This window comes from Trichechus manatus, unplaced genomic scaffold (genome assembly GCF_000243295.1).
Source record: "Trichechus manatus latirostris isolate Lorelei unplaced genomic scaffold, TriManLat1.0 scaffold00031, whole genome shotgun sequence".
NCBI classification, from domain to species: Eukaryota; Metazoa; Chordata; class Mammalia; order Sirenia; family Trichechidae; genus Trichechus; species Trichechus manatus.
The window spans coordinates 11,998,584-12,019,319 of NW_004443967.1; the positions used below are offsets into that span (position 1 = coordinate 11,998,584).

At 40.0% G+C, this 20,736-nt stretch overlaps 1 protein-coding gene across 11 annotated transcripts in view; it reads right to left on the minus strand.

Annotated features, from left to right (window-relative positions):
• ATE1 (arginyltransferase 1) overlaps window positions 1-20,736 on the minus strand; it is a 153,070-nt gene that overhangs the window by 86,442 nt on the left and 45,892 nt on the right. For all 11 annotated transcript variants that reach the window (XM_023730024.1, XM_023730027.1, XM_023730026.1 and 8 more), the window contains 2 exons: window positions 7,025-7,206; window positions 2,149-2,248 (listed from right to left, as the gene is read on the minus strand). In XM_023730024.1, the coding sequence (XP_023585792.1) occupies window positions 2,149-2,248; window positions 7,025-7,206 (282 nt within the window). The remainder of the gene's footprint in view (window positions 1-2,148; window positions 2,249-7,024; window positions 7,207-20,736) is intronic.

Here is a 20,736-nt window from a genome sequence, read left to right on the forward strand (position 1 = left end):
TTAGCTAGAAGGAGAAAATACTGGTAAAAACAGTACCAAGTAAATATTTATGGTGAAACAAATGTGTTTATGCTCTTTCCTTCTGCATAAAACATATATTTAAGCCTATCAAGTAAGTTAATAATTCAGGCCAAATTCAAAAGTTATCTATAGTGCCACTTAAACATGAGCTCAAAGGAGAACCTCCAAAGGCCAGCAGGAAACCTCAACCAGACCATCTGGGTTGTCAACAGAAAAGCAGTAGACAGCATGTCAGCATCCTTCCCTCAGAGTCAGGTCTCCTTTTAGACTCCACCATTTCTGACAGTGGAGTCACCACCTCCCCAGCCAGTTAGTACTTAACCTCAAAGCTCTGGAATCATTCTTGATTAATCACCAAATCCTGTGGATCATTTCTTTGTGAGAAAAACACAGGAGGGGGATTTACAGACTACAGAAATTTAAGAGACACAATTGCACTGCACAGACCTTGTTTGGGTCCTAATTTAAATGAATCAATTGTAAAAAGGATTATGATACAATTGGGGAGGTATGAATATTGACTAGATAACAGAAATATTAGAAATACTGCTAATACTTTTTAGGTGTGATGATGGCACTGTCATGTTTTCAAAGTGCCTTTATTTTTTAGAAATACATACCAAAACATTTACAGATGAAATGATATCTTGGATATGTTCCAAAAGAATTCAAAAAGAGGTGGAAGTGGGATGAGAGAGAAGACTAAATAAGATGTGCTGTGAATTGTGGCAGCTGGCAATGGGTACACAGGGGTTCAATTACACTTTAGTCTTCAGTTTGAAGTTTTAAAATTCTCATAATTAAAAAAAAGTCCTATTTATACATATGGACACATCTATATGTTTTGATTTACACATGCTGTGCTCTTGGCTTTAAAACCATCAATGACTCCCAACTGCCTAAACGCCTTAGAGTAGCTTTCAAGGCCCATCTGAGTCCTCTGGTCACCCTTTTTTCTCATCATGGGCACTGTCACTTATGAATCCTCACTTGTAATGCTCTTTTCCCATGAATGTGCGTCCCAAACACACCTACTCTTTCCTTGGGCCACGGCTTCCTTTTGGATAAATCCAATCTCTTTTATAAACCCTTCCTCTTCCACCCAGCGTGTAGTAAACTCAAACTCCTCTATACCACTTACCAGACCACAATACTGATATATTTTTAAAATGTAAAATGCCCCAATCTTCACATAGGTCACAAGTCTGTTCAGTGGAAGATTCATGGTTTCATCTTTTTTGCATCGTCAGATCTTTGCTCTAAGTGCCGCAGGTGGTGTTTCGTTACTGTTACGACGGTGGGGGGAGTGCGGGGGGTCTGTTTCTCACTGCTCTATACTTTCCAGAGTCTTTACAGTGGGCGATAAATACTTAGAAAACATTAAAGAACTTCATTAAGGAGAGTCATAAACCTTTTTTAAAGGGAAATTCTTATATTTAAATCTCACAGTAATATGATGGCTTACAAGAACAATGACAGCAGTGGTACTCATTACAGAAAGCTTAAAGGCAATAAAGACATTTCCTTATTAACCCATTTGTCCCTCCTTAAAAGTTCCAAATCCTGTGCCCTGAGATAAAAATTTTAAGACTCTTTTTTTTCTATAATGAAAACCTTACAAACATTTGCAAATAGTGTATCACTGGAAGTATCTCACCGCTGCGTACACGGACCTCAGGTTTCCTGGACTGTGACGGGCACAAAGGAAGCAAGGCTAGTACCAAATGGAGGGAGGAAGAAGGGGGCTGGGGGGTGGGGATTAGGATGCACAGACAGAAGGTAGATTTCCTAGCGGGCTTCCTGCAGTTACCCAGGAACCTGAGGGAAGCAGGTCCTATCAAAAGTTCTAGACTATCTGAGGTTTATATATCATCATTTAGTTTCTAGCAATTAATCTGTCAAACACATATTTTTTAAGCGCCTATGTGTCAGGCATTGTTCCAGACAATGAAGATATAAGGTTCTACGAGGAGTTTAAGACACATGTAGAATTGATAATAATTATGATCTACATTAGAAATGTCCAAGCAAGTTAAGCAGGTATGCTAAAGAACTACAGAACAGCAAAGCACTAATCGTCATCATTTGAATTCACAGTAGACATGTGTGAAATAAAATCAGCTTTACCTTGTATTTCATTTTGGGACATGAATGAATGTAGAAACCCATATAATAATAACTGAGTTGAGACGCTTTCTCATGAAGTTGCTTAGTGAAAGCAATTTCTCTGCCAAAGGAAAAGAAAAAACAAAAGACAAAGTTACATTTAATTCTGTTTTCAATATTCAAATAACTCTATAATCTTATGACAAATATTTGATGAAATCTGATATTAGGCTATCAAAAAATCCAAGTTTTGAAAGAAAAACAATTTTAAAAACACCGTAAGAGGATTTTTACTAAAGAGATACCAATGAAACTCTAAATTACTTTGAGCAAATGCATCCAAGTTCCAGGTTTTACACTTTATCGGGCCAAGCAGCTGATCTAAAATTCAAATAGCATAAAAGTAAAGGCATCTACTTAGTACAGTTTCTTGCTATTATTCATTATGCCCTGGAGTTCTCAAAGAATCTGGGCATACTAGGTTAAAAACAGTACAGTAAACTTTGGAAAACAAAAAATTACTTCAGGAATAAACTATCTTTATTACAGAATAATTAGTATCCTGACCATTTACATGCAAACACTTTCAGTGTATACGATGCATACCTCCTTCCTATATCAAACTGCAACTGTAAAATATTTTTTATTCCTAAAACTAGGGAGGGGAAAAACTATGGTCTCTCACCATTTTCTCTATTTGTTGGCACAGGTAAGGATTGCTTGAACAAAGATCATCAGCATCTTCACTGCAATGTCTATGCTTGGTGTTAATTTGTACCCAGATACATCTGGGCACATAATTTCCTCCTACTAGCCCAGGTGACTGGTTATTTGACAGTTCTAAGCAAAACGTCGATACATTTCTAAAGTATGAGGAAAATTGTTTGCTTTGTTTTTTCTTTGCTTGTTTTTTTGTGTTTGTTTCTTGAAGTTTTTCTTTCCTTTCTATTTTTTTTCCCCTTTTGGTAGCAACGGATGCTTGAAATTCAAGGAGAAATTTTTCTTTTACTGAATATTCTGTACATTTTGTAGTTTCAAATTTAAATCTTTGAAAGGTTGCTGCCCTAAGAATTCATCTTTAAAATAAAAATATTCCTAAATTCAAGCAGACTAAACAATATTAGGCTATCACAGAATAAATCCTACTACTCCTAGAACTGATCCACTCCCAAGGTTCCAACTGGGGAACAAGTGCACTGATCCAAACAAACACAGGACCATCCAACTCTAACAAAAAGCCCTAGCCGCAATGGTGCTCCTTCCCCAGGTCCTGCCTATCTCAGTTAATTCTATCACTGATCCTCTAGCTATTCATGCCCAAAACCTATGCCAAGCCAAGCCCATTGCCATCGAGTCGATTCTGATTCACAGCAACCCTACAGGACAGAGCAGAACTGTCCCACAGGGTTTATGAGTCATCCTTAATTGCTCCTCTTTCTGTCACTCCCATGCCCAATCCACCACTAAGTTCTTCTGGCTCTGCCTCCAAAATCTACTATGAACATGATCCCTTCTTATGACGACCACCTCAAAAACTACCAACTATAATAGCATCCAAACTGGTTCTCCTGTTTCCATTCTTGCCCCTCCATAATCCCCCCGGAGCAGTCTAAGCCGTCTCCTCCAATTAGATTGGGTAACCTTCCCACATCCCCCTCGTTGGGTTGTATCACTCTAGAATAAAATCCAAGCTCCCAACAAGTCCTGCTCCATCTGCCCCCTCCTCCTCACCAATCAATGCCACCTGCTTCTCTGCCTTCCTTGTGTAACACTCTCTGCTTCCTATGACTTCATCCCTGAAACCTTCTTTCTGTTTTTTCCAACATGTTAAAGAATGCCCTGCCTCACGGCACTTGGACTTCCACACCTTTACCTGGACTTCTACCCTCAGATTTTTACAAGATTGGCTTTTTCTTTCTTCTCTCCCCAAATGCCATCTATTCAAACAGTTGCTTCCTGACCACCCTATAAAAACCAGGCCCCATGCCTATCACCACTGATTTTATTTTCGTTAACAGCTCTATGGAGTATCTAAAATTATGTCGCTGGTTTTCTAATTTACTGTCTGCTTTGACAAAGCTGGAGCCCTAGTGGCACAGTGGTTAAAAGCCTGGTTGCCAACCAAAAGGTTGGCAGTTGGAATCCACCACCTGCTTCTTGGAAACCCTCTGGGGCAGTTCTGCTCTGCCCTATAGGGTTGCTATGAGTCGGAATCAACACGATGGCAACAGGTTTGGGTTTGGGTGGACAAAGCTGGAAACACTATCTGTCTTATTTGCTTCTATGAACAGTGCCAGGATCCATAGATTGTGCTCAATAAATATTTATTAAATTAATTACATTGCTAAAATTCGCCTTGCTAAAATATGTAAAGAAAAGCCATGGTTGTAATCCCCAATTCAAATACTTTTTTAACCTGCAGATGAGATTACACAAAAATGTAAAAACACAAAACTCTACATTGATTGTAAGACTACTGAAGACACTGAGTACAAACTACTCAACAGGTTTCACTGAAATACATTGAAATCAGTGAAGGAACTGGCGACTCGTAACCTACTCGCCCCGATTCTGCGTCAAAAGGTCAGGCTCCTGGCTGCCTTTCCTCTTCTACAGACTCAGCAACTCACATTCCCAAGAGCAGGGAGAGGAAGTGAGCAGACCGCACTGCAGGGGCCATCTCCCCACACTCAACCAGCAACAGCTCTCCTGCTATCAGGCTCCTCTGCTACCACCTCAAAGTTCTCCAGAGCCGGGATTTTCGAAAGATATATACCAAGTGATAAACAGAACGCTTTCTAATTTTGCTGGGAACTGATTATTTACTGCTTCAAATGTAGCAGGATTTCTAAACCATCTCTTAGTTTATTGAGCCATGAAATAATATTTCATACAGAGGCTGGGTTTATTATATAGGAAATAAATATCCCTCTTAACATTTATCTGGGAAGTCTAGAAAAACCTATCGCTACACAGTGGAAAGTGAAAGATTTAAAAATAAGACAAGAAAGAAAACGGCAGTAATTTCAAAGTACTGACTGATTCGGATACAAAGCAAATGCATCTTTTCTGAAATAAATATAAACTTTGAAAATTACATAATTTGAATAACTGCAAACTTTTAAAATTATAAAATGTGAATGCTTTAAATTATCTGTTCCAATTTCAGTGAGATCATCAAGAGCCATGGATGCTTTTGAATTACTTTATACAAACAATGCAATTAAATACATAAGAAAAATAAAAGATCATTACAGACCTCAGTTAAAAACACTGTATAACTGTGAATTTATTATAATTTGGTATTAAGAGTCAGATTGAAAATACCCATATATCTAGACCTTCTTTACAGAGTGGGCACTGAAACACACAAAAAAAAATCAATTAGGGACCAGACTGTTTTTTCAAATAAAATTGCTGATTAAAGAGGCACATCAACACTTCTACTTTGATAATTAAGAAAAAGACACAAACACAATAAATAAAAGAAATAATCTGGAAGTACATTTTATCATCACTTGAAAAATGTGACCATTAGACACAAAAAGTGGAAAATTTAAAGAGAAAAAATGACACATGATAAAGAGGGGGAGAAAGAGCCAAATGAAAGAAAAATAACTACCCACCTTCCTTCCCTTCTCTACCAATATACACACACAAACAAGCAGGAATAAAAATAACCTTGTTGCTGTCGAGGACTCTGACGCATAGCGACCCTACAGGACACAGTAAAACTGCCCCACAGGGTTTCCAAGGCTATAAATCTTTATAGCAGCAGACTGCCACATCTTTCTCCGGCAGAGCGGCTGGTGGGTTTGAACCACTGACCTTTCAGTTAGCAGCTGAGGGCTTAACCACTGTACCACCAGAGCTCCATTAAAAAAAAAAAAAAAAAAAACCCACTGCTGTCAGGTTGATTCCTACTCATAGGGAACCTACAGGACAGAGTAGAACTGGCCCTTAAAGTCTTCAAGGCTGTAAATATTTACGGAAGCAGATTGCCACATCTTTCTCCCACAGAGCAGCTAGTGAGTTCAAACCGCCGACCTTTCAGTTAGCAGCCCAGTGCTTTAACCACTGCACCACCAGGGCTCCTTAGGGCTCCATTAGGAATAAAAATAGAGACAAATATTGTCATGAAGTAAAACCCTGTCATTGCACCATCAGGATGATGCACCTAAACAGTTTAGTGTCGCGTTGCATATATCTGTAGCCATAGACCTAAAAGGGGAATCATTTTTTTTTGACGAAGGTCAGAGTCAAGCGGACAGCCAGGTGCCACCAGCCCTGCTCTGTACACTCACGAACCAAACTAAACCCAATGCCGTCGAGTGGATTCCGACTCATAGCAACCCTACAGGACAGAGGAGAACTGCCCCACAGGGTTTCCAAGGAGCGCCTGGTGGATTCGAACAGCCAACCTTTCGTTAGCAGCCGTAGCTCTTAGCCACTACACCACCACTATTTCTTCCAATGGGCTAATATTGCTTTAATTCATTTCCATTAGATTCATTTAACTTTTAATTAATAATGAAAAAACACATGTGACAGTGATGACACAAAAAAGAACATAAATAACACTGAAGAAACATAAGCTCTGACAGGTGAGCTTATAAATGAAAAGCTTAACAACAACAGCATCATACAAATACGATGACGTCTCATACGCTGCACTAGATGGTTACCTTAAAAAGACAGAGAATTATCACCAGACATTGGCATCACCTGTAAAGGTGGAACCTCTGAGTATCAATATGTAACTAAAAGACTATTCCAGTAATAAATCATTAGAATGTACTACCCAACAGCATTCCTACTGTTACTAATGAAATACAATCAAATGAGGAATGACTTGAAGTTCTATATGACCCATTACACCTGCCAAAAGCAATCTTACCGCAGTGCAGAGTAGACGCCCAAAGACAGAAAGGAATAATCAGGATCATAGTACAAATACACAGAAGACACGCAGTGCGGAAGGATATCAATCACACCCACGGCAATGATCTTCCCATCGAGCCAGTACTGCTGGTGAAAGGAGCCGTAACCACAGTCCGGCCCGTCCGGAGGGTTCTCTGCCTGTGAAAGGTAGACACACAAACACCAACAGTTTGACATGTGTCGCTTTATATTAAAAATCTTAAAAAATTTGTCTGACAGAAGACTGGAGAAACCCCGAGAGTCTAGCCTCCAGACACCCTTTTAACTCAGTACTGAAGTCACTGCTGAGGTTCACCATTCAGCCCAACATTAGACAGGCTCCGAAAACAAACAGTAATACACGTAGCTCAACCTCGTACGTGAGACTGAATGGGAACACCAGCCCGGGGGCAAGGACGAGAAGGCAGGAGGGGACAGGAAAGCTGGATGAATGAAAATGGGGAACCCAAGGTCGAGAAGGGGAGAGTGTTGACACATGGCAGGGTTGGCAACCAATGTCACAAAACAATACGTCTATTAAATGTCTAATGAGAAACTAAACTGCTCTGTAAACCTTCATCTAAAGCTACAATAAAAACATTACAATAAAAAAAATAGTTAAAAATCATTACAGTTGTATTTTCCTCAGGTTAGTAGGTCCTAAAATTTCCTTTGTTGCCATCATCCTCCCTGGTCAAACTCTATGTTAAGTTACAAAACTTTTTCTTGTAGAAACACTGACCCAACGAATGAAAAGACAAATAACTTCTTTTTTTCTTCCAACTCACTCGTTTTCAAGTTGGTCAGTAGAGAATATAATATTTTATAGAAGTAACTATTGAACTGTATTTTTCTGTTCCACACAAAGGCTAGGAAGTAAATGGTGTATGAGAGAAAGCTGGAGAACATAAAAGGAGAGGGCTGGGTGACAACGCAGAGCTGCCCACATACTTCTGCTCAGGCCAGCTCTGTGACCGCCCCAGCCTGATTAGGGCACAGGAGTTTCTTCTAGGTAAGCGTTGCTATACAAGTACAAAGGCCTCCTGATCTGTCATGTAGAGAGCTTAGAAGTCATCATTCTCGTCCTCATACTAGAAAAAAGCCAAAAAACTAAAAATCAACAACTCTTCTTAAATCCATCAAGAACGGAGGTCACAGGGTAAACCAGCACCCTGAACACTGGAGAGACAGGCGGGCTGATGTGGAGAATCACAGCTTACCAGGGGTGACACCATCGCACTGGACCAGGTAGGAATACTTAAAGGGTAATTAACTCCTTGCTGGAGGGGGACTAGCTTCAGAAAGAAAGAAGCATCACTCCCCACTCCTTAAGTGTGGACTGCCACAATGACCTCCTTGCAAAGAGGACAATATGGAAAGCGGGAGAAACAGTAACTCTGCAGTGGAGGAACTGGACAACACCACTTCAGCCAGGTGGTCAAGGTCAACAACAACGGAAGCACAGGTCTGCTAAGGTGCTAGAGGTATCAGTGACTTCTAAAAGTTCCACTGCTGTTGTTAAAACGTTGTCTGAGGAATAAATACATCTTTAAACTTTTAGGGGCTTACACAAACTGTAAAAAACTATGTCAAAAACCAGCTTTAGCATTCACTGTTACATACGGCATTAATCTTAACCAACAGTCATTGCTGCTTCCGTAGAAGCAGTCTGGAGAGCAGAGCAGGTGACAAACAGAAGCCTCGACCAAAAGGAAACAGGAAAGGATATCGGCCTGTTACGACAGCAACACCTGAACTGTCACCAGTACTTCAAGCTGCTCACAGACTGGAAGCCTGATCGCCTGTCTCAGAACTTAGACTGCTCCAACTATGTAATAAGAAACAAACAAATTTGTGTATGTTACTGAATTTTTTATGAAGCCATCTTTTAAACGTAAGCTCTGAGGCTTAGAGGAATGAAGCTCTCCATTGTTCAAAATAATCACGCAGGAAAGCAAACCCTCCAGTGGCACGGAGACAGTGAAAGGCTGCCGGCTCGTTAGATGCAAGGAGGGGAGCCTGTCAAATGTCAGGAAACCTCCAAGTCAGGAGCTAACCAGATGACTTTGAAATGAATCTGAACTCTTCCATGATTTCACCTTCGTGCGTCGTTCCGGGACTCGGTAAGTCTAATGTGTGTTCATTCATTCATTCGAAAATGCACTTATCAAGGACACAGTCAAAAGGAATCAATAAGCACATTCTCAATAAATAACCAGTACATTCTATTAGCCCTAAATAGAAATCAGTCCTACTTGTACCAGCTTGAGATGTATTTTCAAACTGCAATTACCTTTCCAGTTTCCAATTTTTCTCCTTCCTCTCATTCCCCGGCCCTCCCACCTGATAACCTGGCTCCGTTTACTTCCCTGGCTTGTTCTGGTGACTCTACGCACAGCCAATCTGTCCTGCAATAGGCATTGTTCCCAGCACTCAATTCACGTGGAATCTAGGGCCTTCCCTGTTTCAAAGCACTTTGTAGAGATTGGGCTGCCTCATAACTACCAAAAACCAAACCCACTGCTGTCGAGTCAATTCTGACTCACAGCGACCCTATAGGACAAAGAACTGTCCCAAAGGGTTTCCAAGGAGTGGCTGTGGAGTCGAACCGCCAACCTTTTGGTTAGCAGCCGAGCTCTTAACCACTGCGCCACCAGGGCTCTGCCTTATAACTAAGCAGCAAGGAATAAACTGTATCAACCATCCACTGACCGCCATCATTTCACAGGTAAGGAAACCTGAAGTCCTCAGGAATCAACTGATGAAGCAGTGCAAAGGTCACAAATCCAGCAAGTTATACACTGACTCACAAACTAGCCTCCTACCCCCAGGATCAATGGCATATTTATGCTACTTATAAGAAAATCAGCTTGTCAACCATTTAAATAAATTCCCTTTTCAAAAAATTCCTAGTATATCCAAGTCAGTAAATATAGCAACATTAAAGACAATGTTTCAGTGCATTTTTTTTTTTCCTGAAAACTATCTTTGCTGCACTCCCTTTCTGTCCATCATATCTTGTTGGCAATTAAAATACGAACAATTTCGTTTTCTCCCTTGTGGGACCCTCAATGACCTAATCAAAGAAACCAGGTTTCAAAATGGAAGATGATCCAGGTAAAGGCAAGTGAGAAACTATTTTCTAAAAGTGCATCTGGTCATCTCAGCACTGGTTAATTGTTGATTAGCTATGACTGCTGTTCTCACCTTGGCCCCTGGTGGTACAGGGGTTAAGAGCTAGGCTGCTAACCAAAAGGTTGGCAGTTCAAATCCACCAGCTGCTCCTTGGAAACCCTATGGGGCAGTTCTACTATGTCCTATAGGGTCACTACAAGTTGGAATCGACTCACCGACAATGGGCTTGGTTTTTTGGTTTTTGATCTCAGTTTAGTAAGTCAATTAACACATTAAAAGTTTCTCAACAGGTATGCTGAGGATGGGCTGGAGGTGAACCCGTGATACTGATTCCCTCTGCCCTCCTTGCATGGGGAGCAGCCAGAGCCCCACATCACTCACCTATGGCTGGGAAACTCTAAAACAAACTCAGTGCCTATCACGTTGCCAATAGCACAGATCAAACTGATGTGACTAACATGTCTGACGTATGTCTAAGGACATACACACATCTGTTTCAGTTCTACCCTTCCAAATGACATGCACGGCCGTAATAGGGTTATTCTTCCCTTAAAAGCAATCCCTTGCTTCAAATTATTTAAACACTTTAAAACATGGAAAGAATATAGGAGTTTGAGGAACAGAAACAAGGAGATAAAAGTATAAGTACAATAACAATAATCAAATCTGTGAAATTGGAAATCAGAACTCTTGGTGTGGCTCTCCATTCATTCACTGACATCCCTGAAGCCCAGACTCACTGAACTTTATCGGCCATATGCTTCCCTACACTATTATTTGGATACCTGTTGATTAAAAATGTGTTCTGGAATAGCAACTAGAAACTATCTCTATTGCAAATTTATATAATTAACACAGATTTATCAACTAAATTCCCCATTCTAACACTAAAAGCATTTAGTGTTTTAAAATATCTTTCATAAAGCAAGATTAGAAAATGTTGATAACTATTGTTGGGAGGTAGGTTCATAGGGGTTTATTATACTATTCTCTCCACATGTTTAAAAATATCAATTTTAAAAAATATGGATAAATCTTTCAAGATTTAAACAAAGTTTCATTTTTACCCATATTCCATTGTTGTATCTCATCTGGTAAATGTATTCAGAAGTACTAATCTGAATAATTAATAACATTCTTCACAGACTATTCAATAATATCCAGGGGAGCAAATGTTAGCACACTTACCACGACCAAAAACATTAACATCTATGCTTGTATACTTCAAATACTCAAATGTGCAATATACATACCAATTTCAACTTTTTAAATTTGGGTAAACTCCACTTAAGAATATATCAGGGCTCAAAACAACTCATTCTAAACTGGAATCGGAACTCAGTGAGGTGCCGGCAGGTAACAGAACCCGGAGTAAAGAGAGAAGAACAGTGAGAGGTCAAGGAGCCCAAGTGTGAAGTTTGGTGACAAACATAATCAAAAGTTCTGCTGGAGTTAGATTCTGGAGTTAGGATTTTCCATAAGTAGATTCTGAATCCAAAGACGGGTGGGATCACAAGACAGACCAAAGGTCGAGACAAAGAAGGTTAAGAAGCACACGGGCCACAGCCTGGCCAGAGGCAGACTGAATCCTATTTCTCTCTCCTTTCAGGGGAATCACTGATCACCGTGCTATCAGCATTTACGGTCAGTTTGGTCCATGAGCCAGAAACATCTGCATCACCTGGGAGCTTGTTAGAAATGCAGAATCTCAGGCCTACTGAATCAGAAATCTGTATTTTAACAAGATTTCCAGGCAAGTGGTATGCACATTTGAGTTTCAGATACAATGGCGAGATGAAAGGTAGAAAGGCAAGTCAACCCCATCGGATGTAAAACCCAAGTAAGGTCAGGAAGCAATCTATGTGTTATCTGGCTTACTTGGGGACATACAAGCTGCTTGTTAGGGTTATGGTGTGCCTCACAGACATCAGAGCACTAATTAAAGACAAACAAAACTGTAAACTAGCCAGCAAATAACTTTGGAAATAGATCCTTATTCCGGCACTGTCTAACTAATGGATGACCCAGACCACTGAAGGGCTACCTTATGAAATCTAACCTGGAAAACCGTTTTTATCCTTGTCACCTTGCTTCTTTTTCTGGATGCAGCTAAGCTTTCTCTAAATTCTTCATCCCAGCATGAAAGAATTTTTTAAGCATGATAGGAAATCCAGGAGTCTTACCGGAAAAGCCAGTATAGATTAACTATTATTAAAAAAAACCAAAAAAACTCCAAAGTTCTCTGTAACATTAACCAAAAAACCAAACCAAACAAAAAACCTCAACATTAAAAATAAACATCTGTAACACACATGACAAAAGGTTAATATCGCTCTCTCTCACATGAGTGCATACACACACATCCTACCAATTAAGAAGAGAAAGGTCTCAACAGAGAGACATAAAAAGGCTACGAAGAGTCAATTCATAGAAAAAATACAAAGAGCCAATAAGCATATAAGACATTCGACCTAATACATAACCAATGAATCCGATTAAACAAGGTACTTTTTGTTTTGATCTCACAAACTGACAAAAATTAAAAATATGGGTAACATGCCAACACTGGCAAAGGCATACATTTCTTGTATATTATTTGTGTGAATATAAATTAGTATACTGTTTTAGGATGAAAAAACTGGCATCATTTATCAATTTAAAATAAACATACCTGGTTATACTTTAATAAAAAGGTTAAAACAAAAAATAATAAACATATCCCTTGAGATCCATCAGTCCCATAGCTGGGACTCCGTCCTTTCAGAAGTATCAACGTAAGGATTTATCTATAAGAATGTTCACTGCAGTATTGTTGCTCACAGTGAAGAACCAGAAACCACTAGTTGTTGCTGTTTTTGGTAACTGTTGAGTTGATTCTGACTCATGGCGACTCCATGTGTGCAGAGTAGAACTGCTCCACAGGGTGTTCAAGGCTGTGATCTTGCCAAAGCGACTCCATGTGTGCAGAGTAGAACTGCTCCACGGGGTGTTCAAGGCTGTGATCTTGCCAAAGCGACGCCATGTGTGCAAAGTAGAACTGCTCCACAGGGTTTTCAAGGCTGTGATCTTGCCAAAGCAGATCACCAGGCCTGCCTCCTGAGGCGCCTCTGGGCGGGTTCGAATCGCAAGCGTTTAACCATTTGCACCACCCAGGGATCCAGAAGCCACGAACCCCCTGTCAAATACGGAATTGGTGAAATACCTTAGCCACTCGGCGTGGCCACATAGGGTATACAGTGCACCAACAACAAAACGAATCTGTTCTTCTTATGTCCTGACATGGAAAGATGCTCAAAAACACTTCAACTGATAAAAACAGGTTGAAGAATGATCCATTTTTATCATAAACAAAGAAACAAAAACAACAACAAAGAAAAACTTAACCCATCAAAAAAGAAAAACAAAACGCTTTTGTGATTATTTGTGCATGTTAAAAGAATTTTTGTGCAAGGATTTCAAAGATATAAAATTAGGTTTTTTCCAGGAAGTTAGATTAGGAGTAGAAGAGGTGATAGGATGGCTTTCATATTTTTTACTTGCTTCTGAAATGTCTGAATTAATTAAATGAACACATTTCTTTGTAAATAAAAAAAAAAAACATTAAAAAATACACAAATTATTCAGCTCACTAAAAAGAGGGGTATTCTCCAACTCCCTGTACTGTCCCCGCTACTCTCACCCCACAGAGGTCAGAAAGAGCCGCATCTGAAAGCTGTCCCTTCTTGAATTCTCCAAGGGGCTCTAGCCCCCAACATTAGAGAAGCGCCTCCCCAAGTCTCTGACTCTTTTGTATTTACTGCCTTGAGAACCTACTTCAATACTTGGGATTCCTGCCACTTCTTTAACCTCTTACTTAGTAAAGGCCTTTTGATAGTTAACACGTTGAACCATCACAAGCACAGAAGGCGCTATGACTACAGATCATGCAAGAAAACACACCCACTGTTCGGGAAAGGCGAAATAAAGGAGGTGCTTGTCTGACTGACACAGGCATGATGTAAATCAGGTTCTCAAACTTTTTGGTCCTAAAACCGTTTACACTCAGAGAACTTATTGAGGATCCCAAAGAGCTTTTGTTTATTGGATTATGTCTGAGATATTTTAAAAGTATGCATTTATTAATTCACTTAAAAATGACAATACATCCACTGCATGTTAACGCATTTTGGGAAAAATATATTTTCGAAAAAAACAATCAAAGAGAAGGATGGCAGTGTTCTCCATTTTTGCAAATCTCTTTAATGTCTGGCTTAACAGAAGACAGCTGGATTCTCATATCTGCCTCTGCATTTAATTTGCTGCTACCATGTCAATTCTGGAAAATGCCCCCATACTGTCAGGACAGGATGAGAGTGAAAAAGGCAAATAACACCTCCGTGTTAGACCTTGAGAACCCCCTGAAGGGGTCTCAGGGGAACCCAAGGGTTAGCACACCACACTTTTGAGAACCGCTAACATAAACGTATTTTTAAAATAACTACAGAAAACCCATTGATACCTGTTGCCGCCGCACTGATTCCAACTCATAGCGACCTTATACGACAGAGTAGAACTGCCCCATCGGGTTTCCAAGGAGCGGCTGGTGGATTCGAACTGTCAACCTTTTGTTAGCAGCCAAGCTCTTAATAAACTGTACACTGCAAACAGAAAGGCAACAGTTTACAGTGACTTGTGTTCAGGATTTGGAGTCAGAAGATCTGGATTTGAGCCCTAATTCCACTGTCCACTTCCTGTTTTACCTCTGCAAGACAGTAACTCAACTGTCTTTAAAAGTATCGGTTTCTGCCTTTCTGAAACAGGAATCAGCGCTGCTCCCTCACAGGTGGTTGTGAGAGACAAATGACAATGGACAAATAAGAGCCCTCTGCAGACTGAGCAAAGGTGGGTCCGTTTTGGCTTCTAGTTTTAAGGACTCTGAATGGCACACTCTAAAGGCTTATTTCTACAAAATTACATGAGTGGCTCATTTAATAGCAAAGTGATTTACACTAACAGCAGCTATCTTTAATATCCTCATCCATAAATTGATGATGTAATTAGGAACATTTAATAGTTTATCATTCTTAAGTCTGTGGCTTGTACACAGCTTTGGACATGTGAAAAATAACCAAAGTCATTTTTAAGAAGTTCCTCAGTTTCAAAGATTTAACTGATAACAGGAAAAAAATAATACGGCTCACCTCTAGCTATACAAAAGAAACACATCTTAAATGTTAGGGAAGGATGGGGTGGGTGGCTTCTGTGATTAATGAGCTATGCAGTGCAGTGTCAAAGGCACAATATGGAAATGACATCAATATTAATAGGCCAGGCCTGGCTTCCAGCCAAACGACTCCCAAAATGAGCACGTTTACTCTGATAAAGTACACCTGTCTCCTGACCCACCTGCCTCCATGCATCTCAGTTATACCCAAAACAAACACTGTTAAGGCTCAAAGGAATAGGGCAAAGGGAAGTCGTGTGCCAGGCACCAGGGCCAGCATTTGAGGGATTTAACAGGGGGTTCAGACAGCAACTATGCCAGTCTTCAGGGGCTTTATGGAGAGCAAAACCTGTGTTCTGCTTCAAGACAGCCAGAAGTATCTCAAACATCCCCGAGCTGATAAAGATTGTCTACTCAGTGGAGAGGAGCACACTATACCATCTGCCTCAACCCTGCTGATAACCTCGAGAAACCACTCAGGAGTGTCTAACGTCAGACACGCAGTCGGCTCATACTGAATAAAAACCATGATGCTGATAATGGGACTTCTAGTCACTTCCAAATTGGGGAAAAGAATCAAATCAAACAAGACAGTAGAATAAAGTTAATTACAGTACATCCATACAAGAAACTATTATGTAGTAACTGAAAACCATGTTTACCAAGACTTTTTGATAACATTATAAACACTTCTCTAAGTGAAAACAGAGCAATACAAAGTGGGGTATACAATCCCAATCATATAAAATAATCTCTATGTGTGTGCCTTTGAAGAATGGACACCTCTGAATTGTGGTGTTAGCGAAGAATATTGAATATACCATGGACTGCCAAAAGAACAAACAAATCTGTCTTGGAAGAAGTACACCCAGAATGCTCCAATGCAACAATGGGCTCAAGCATAACAACGATTGTGAGCATGGCGCAGGACCGGGCAGTGTTTCATTCTGTGGTGCGTGGGGTCGCTATGAGTCAGAACTGACTCAATGGCACCTAACAACAACAGCAACATGTGTGTGTACGTGTGTGTGTGAAGGGAAGGACAAGTGAATGACAATCCCAGACTTGAGGGAGTTAGCTACAGAATTCCAACTGGGGCCTCCAACCCTGGCCAACAGCTACCTTGCCTACTCAACCTCTAATTCTATAGTATGGGACTCAGCCTGAAAATGACATGACTTTTCCCAACCCACATGACTACAAAAACAACCCTCACCCATATTTCTGCTTTTGCCCAGTGGATCAAGCCACCCCTCAGCTTTCCAGTTCTGATAATTCAGTACCGATCGCAGACTGCCAACCACTCTGAGGAGATTTAGCCCCTCCCCAGTTACCTCCACCTGCCCTGGCCCTGGCTCTTTAAACACAACTAGTCCTCATACGCATTATACCAGAGAACAGGTAAAAGCTTCCCCACCTCACCAGCTCAACCCTCTTCCTAGCCTTATTGCCACAGCTCCCCAATTAAGCCAGCTCTCTGGAGGGCTGACTCACACTGTCCTCCTCATTCTACAAAATTGCTTGAACTCCCTTCCCAAGCCTAACAACTCAAACTTCTGCCCACCTCACTCTCCACTGCTGCCTCTGCAAACTCCCTTCGTATCTATGGGACCCAGTTTTGGGTAACAGCCACTTCCTCTTCCAAATTCTGGCTATTGGAGACGGCCTGACGTCTACGAGAGCCACGCCAAACAAAAGTATTTCACGTGGACAGACTGAAGGGATGGTTAGGTTCCTTATGAGCCTTTTATTTATTTCTGACAGCAAAATGAACGCTGCCACTAGCTGTGAGGCCCGTGACTCTGGTACATCCCCACTCCTGCTACCCTGCAGCTTGCCATCAGTGTCCATACAAACACACATACAAACACCCGAATATATACACATTGTCTCCCAGTCCATCACAGAGCTTCCAGTGAAGTCAAGCACTTCTGCACTCCAAAGAAAGCTTTGAAACATGGTTTTACAAGCTATCAAAGAACACTAATAGCTAACATTATTTAATATTAAGTATATTAACTGATTAGCTAGCATTAAAATACACCTATTTCAATACACACTATTATCTTGATGACTACCAAAGCTGCTCCGAACAGCTATACCATGACTAGAGAAGCAGAACAGAAGCAGGATGTCAAGCTGAGTCAGATCTTTTCTATATTTTAGGAAATTAAAAGACAAAGCAATGATACACACTTTTTACAGCTTCACTGAAGTATACATACCGTGATATTCATCCACTGTGAGTGTAAAAATTCTATGATTTTTAGTAAGTTTATGGAGTTGTGACACCATCCCCACAATCCAGCTTTAGAATATTTCCCCCCAAAATTCCCTTAAGCCCACTTGCAGTCAGTCCCTACTCCTACCCCAGTTCCAGAAAACCACTTACCTGCTTTCTGACTCCATAAATTCCCCCCTTCGAACAATCCACATAAATGGAAATGCCCATGTCTGGCTTTTTTCACCTAGCATAATGTTTTTGAGGTTGATCCATGTTGTCACATGTATCAGGAGTTTGTTCCATTTTACTACTGAACAGCATTCCATTACATGGAATTATCATATTTTGTTTACTCATTCACCAGTTGACGGACATCTGAGTTGTTTCCAGTTTGGGGCTACTGTGAATAATGCTATGAGCATTCACATACCAGGCTTTGGGTGGATGTATATTTTCATTTCTCTAGGTGTGGAACTGTTGGGTCAGATGGTAACGATATCTTTCACATTTTGAGGAAGTGCCAAACTTTTCCAAAATGGCTGGATCATTTTACATGACCACCAGCAATGGATGAAGGTTCCAATTTCTTCAGACCCTCACCAATACTTTGTCTTCTGATTACAGCCATTCTAGTGGGCTTATGGTGGTAGCTCATTTTGGTTTTAATTTGTATTTCCCTACTGACTAATGAGGGTGAGGACCTTTTCATGAGCTTATTATTAAGCTTTCTTTGGTGAAATGCCTATTCAAGTTTTTTACTGCTTTTTTTAACAAGGTTGTCTTTCTTCTTATTATTGAACTATAAGAGTTCTTCTTGTTATTGATTTCTAATTTAATTGTATTTGGGTCACAGAAGATTTCAATCCTTTTAAATTTATTGAGATTTGAGTAACAGTCCAACATACGCTCTGTCTTGGTGAATGTTCCCCTTGTACTTGAAAAAAAAATACATTTTTTCATTGTTGGGTACATTGTTCTACAGATGTCAATTAAGTTGATTAATAGTGTTGTTCAAGTACTCTACATTCCTTCTAATTTTTTTGCCTACTTGTTGTATCAGTTACTGAGAGAGTAGTGTGGAGTCTCCAACCGTAAGTGCGGAATTGTCTATTTCTTCTTCCAGTTCCATTAGTTTTTGCTTCATGTCTTTTGCTGCACATATGCATTTCAAATTAGTGTAGATTGATGTGATGGACTGATCTTTTTATCATTATGAAATGTCCCTCTTTCTTTTTGGTAACAGTTTTTGTCCTGAAGTCTTCTTGGTCTGATGTTAATATGACCAATCCAACTTTCTTATGATTATTTTTTGTGTAGTATGTCTTACTCTATCCTTTGACTTTTAACCTATCCATGTCTTCATATTTAAGGTGGATCTCGCTTTTTAAAAAAATTAGTCTGAGAATCTCTGCTTTTAATTGGAGTATTTAGACCTGCATTGTCCAGAAGCGTAGCCTGTGGCTATTTAAATTTTAAAATGCGGCTCCTAAAGAGCTCAACAGCCACTTATGACTACTGGCTACAGTTCTGGACAACGCACATGTAGAACATTTCCATCTTACAGAAAGTTTTGCTTTAGACCATTTATATTTAATGTACTCATCACTATGGTTGGATTTAAGTATATTCTCTTTTTCTTTCTTTCATTTTTTGGTCCCACTTGTTGATTGCTCCCTTTTCCTTCTTTTTTCCTCCCTAGATTGAAAATTTTTATCATTCCATTTTATCTTCCCTAGTGAATTATTCTACCACTCGTCTGTCAGTTTGTCACACTGTGGTGGCATGCATGTTGCTGCAACGCTGGAAGCTATGCCACCAGTATTTCAAATACCAGATGGGTTACCCATGGTAGATAGGTTTCAGTGGAGTTTCCAGACTAAGACAGACTAGGAAGAAGGAACTGAAGATCTACATCTAAAAAAATTGGCCAATGAAAACCTTATGAACAGCAGCAGAACACTGTCTGATACAGTGCTGGAGGATGAGCACCTCAGGTTAGAAGGCACTCAAAAGACGACTGGCTAAGAGCTGCCTCCTCAAAGTAGACTTGACCTTCACGACGTGGATGGAATCAAGCTTTTGGGACCTTCATTTACTGATGTGGCACGACTTAAAATGAGAAGAAACAGCTGCAAATATCCATTAATAATCAGAACCTGGAATGTACGCAGTATGAATCTAGGAAAATTGGAAATCGTCAGAAATGAAATGGAATGCATAAACATCAGTATCCTAGGCATTAGTGAGCTGAAATGGACTGGTATTAGCCATTCTGAGTCAGACAATCATAAGGTATACTATGCCAAGAATGACAATTGAAGAGGAATCGTACTGCATTCATTGCCAAAAAGAACATTTCAAGATCTATCCTGAAGTACAACGCTGTCAGTGATAGGATAATATCTACACACCTACAAGGAAAACCAGTTAATCATTACTATTCAAATTTACGCACCAACCACTAAAGCCAAAGATGAAGAAATTGAAGATTTTTACCAACTTCTGCAGTCTGAAATTCATCGAACATGCAATCAGGATGCATTGATAATTACTGGTGATTGGAACGTGAAAACTGAAAACAAAGAAGAAGGACCAGTAGTTGGAAAATAAAGCCTTGGTGAAAGAAATGATGCCAGAGATCGCACGATAGAATTTTGCAAGACCAATGACCTATTCATTGGAAATACCTTTTTTTCAACAACATAAACGATGACTATACAAGTGGACTTCGCTGGATGGAATACACAGGAATCAAATCAATTACGTCTGTGGAAAGAGATAACGGAAATGCTCAATATCATCAGTCAGAATAACACCACGGGCTGACTGTGAAACACATCATTGCTCCTATTCAAGCTGAAGCTGAAGAAAATTAAAACAAGTCCATGAGAGCCAAAATACGATCTTGAGTATATCCCACCTGAATTTGGAGACCATCTCAAGAAGAGATTTGACACATTGAACACTAATGACTGAAGAAGACCAGACGAGATGTGTGATGACATCAAGGACATCATACATGAAGAAACCAAAAGGTCACTGAAAAGACAGGAAAGGAAGAAAAGACCAAAATGGATATCAGAAGTGACTCTGAAACTAGCTCTTGAACGTAGAGTAGAAAAAGCAA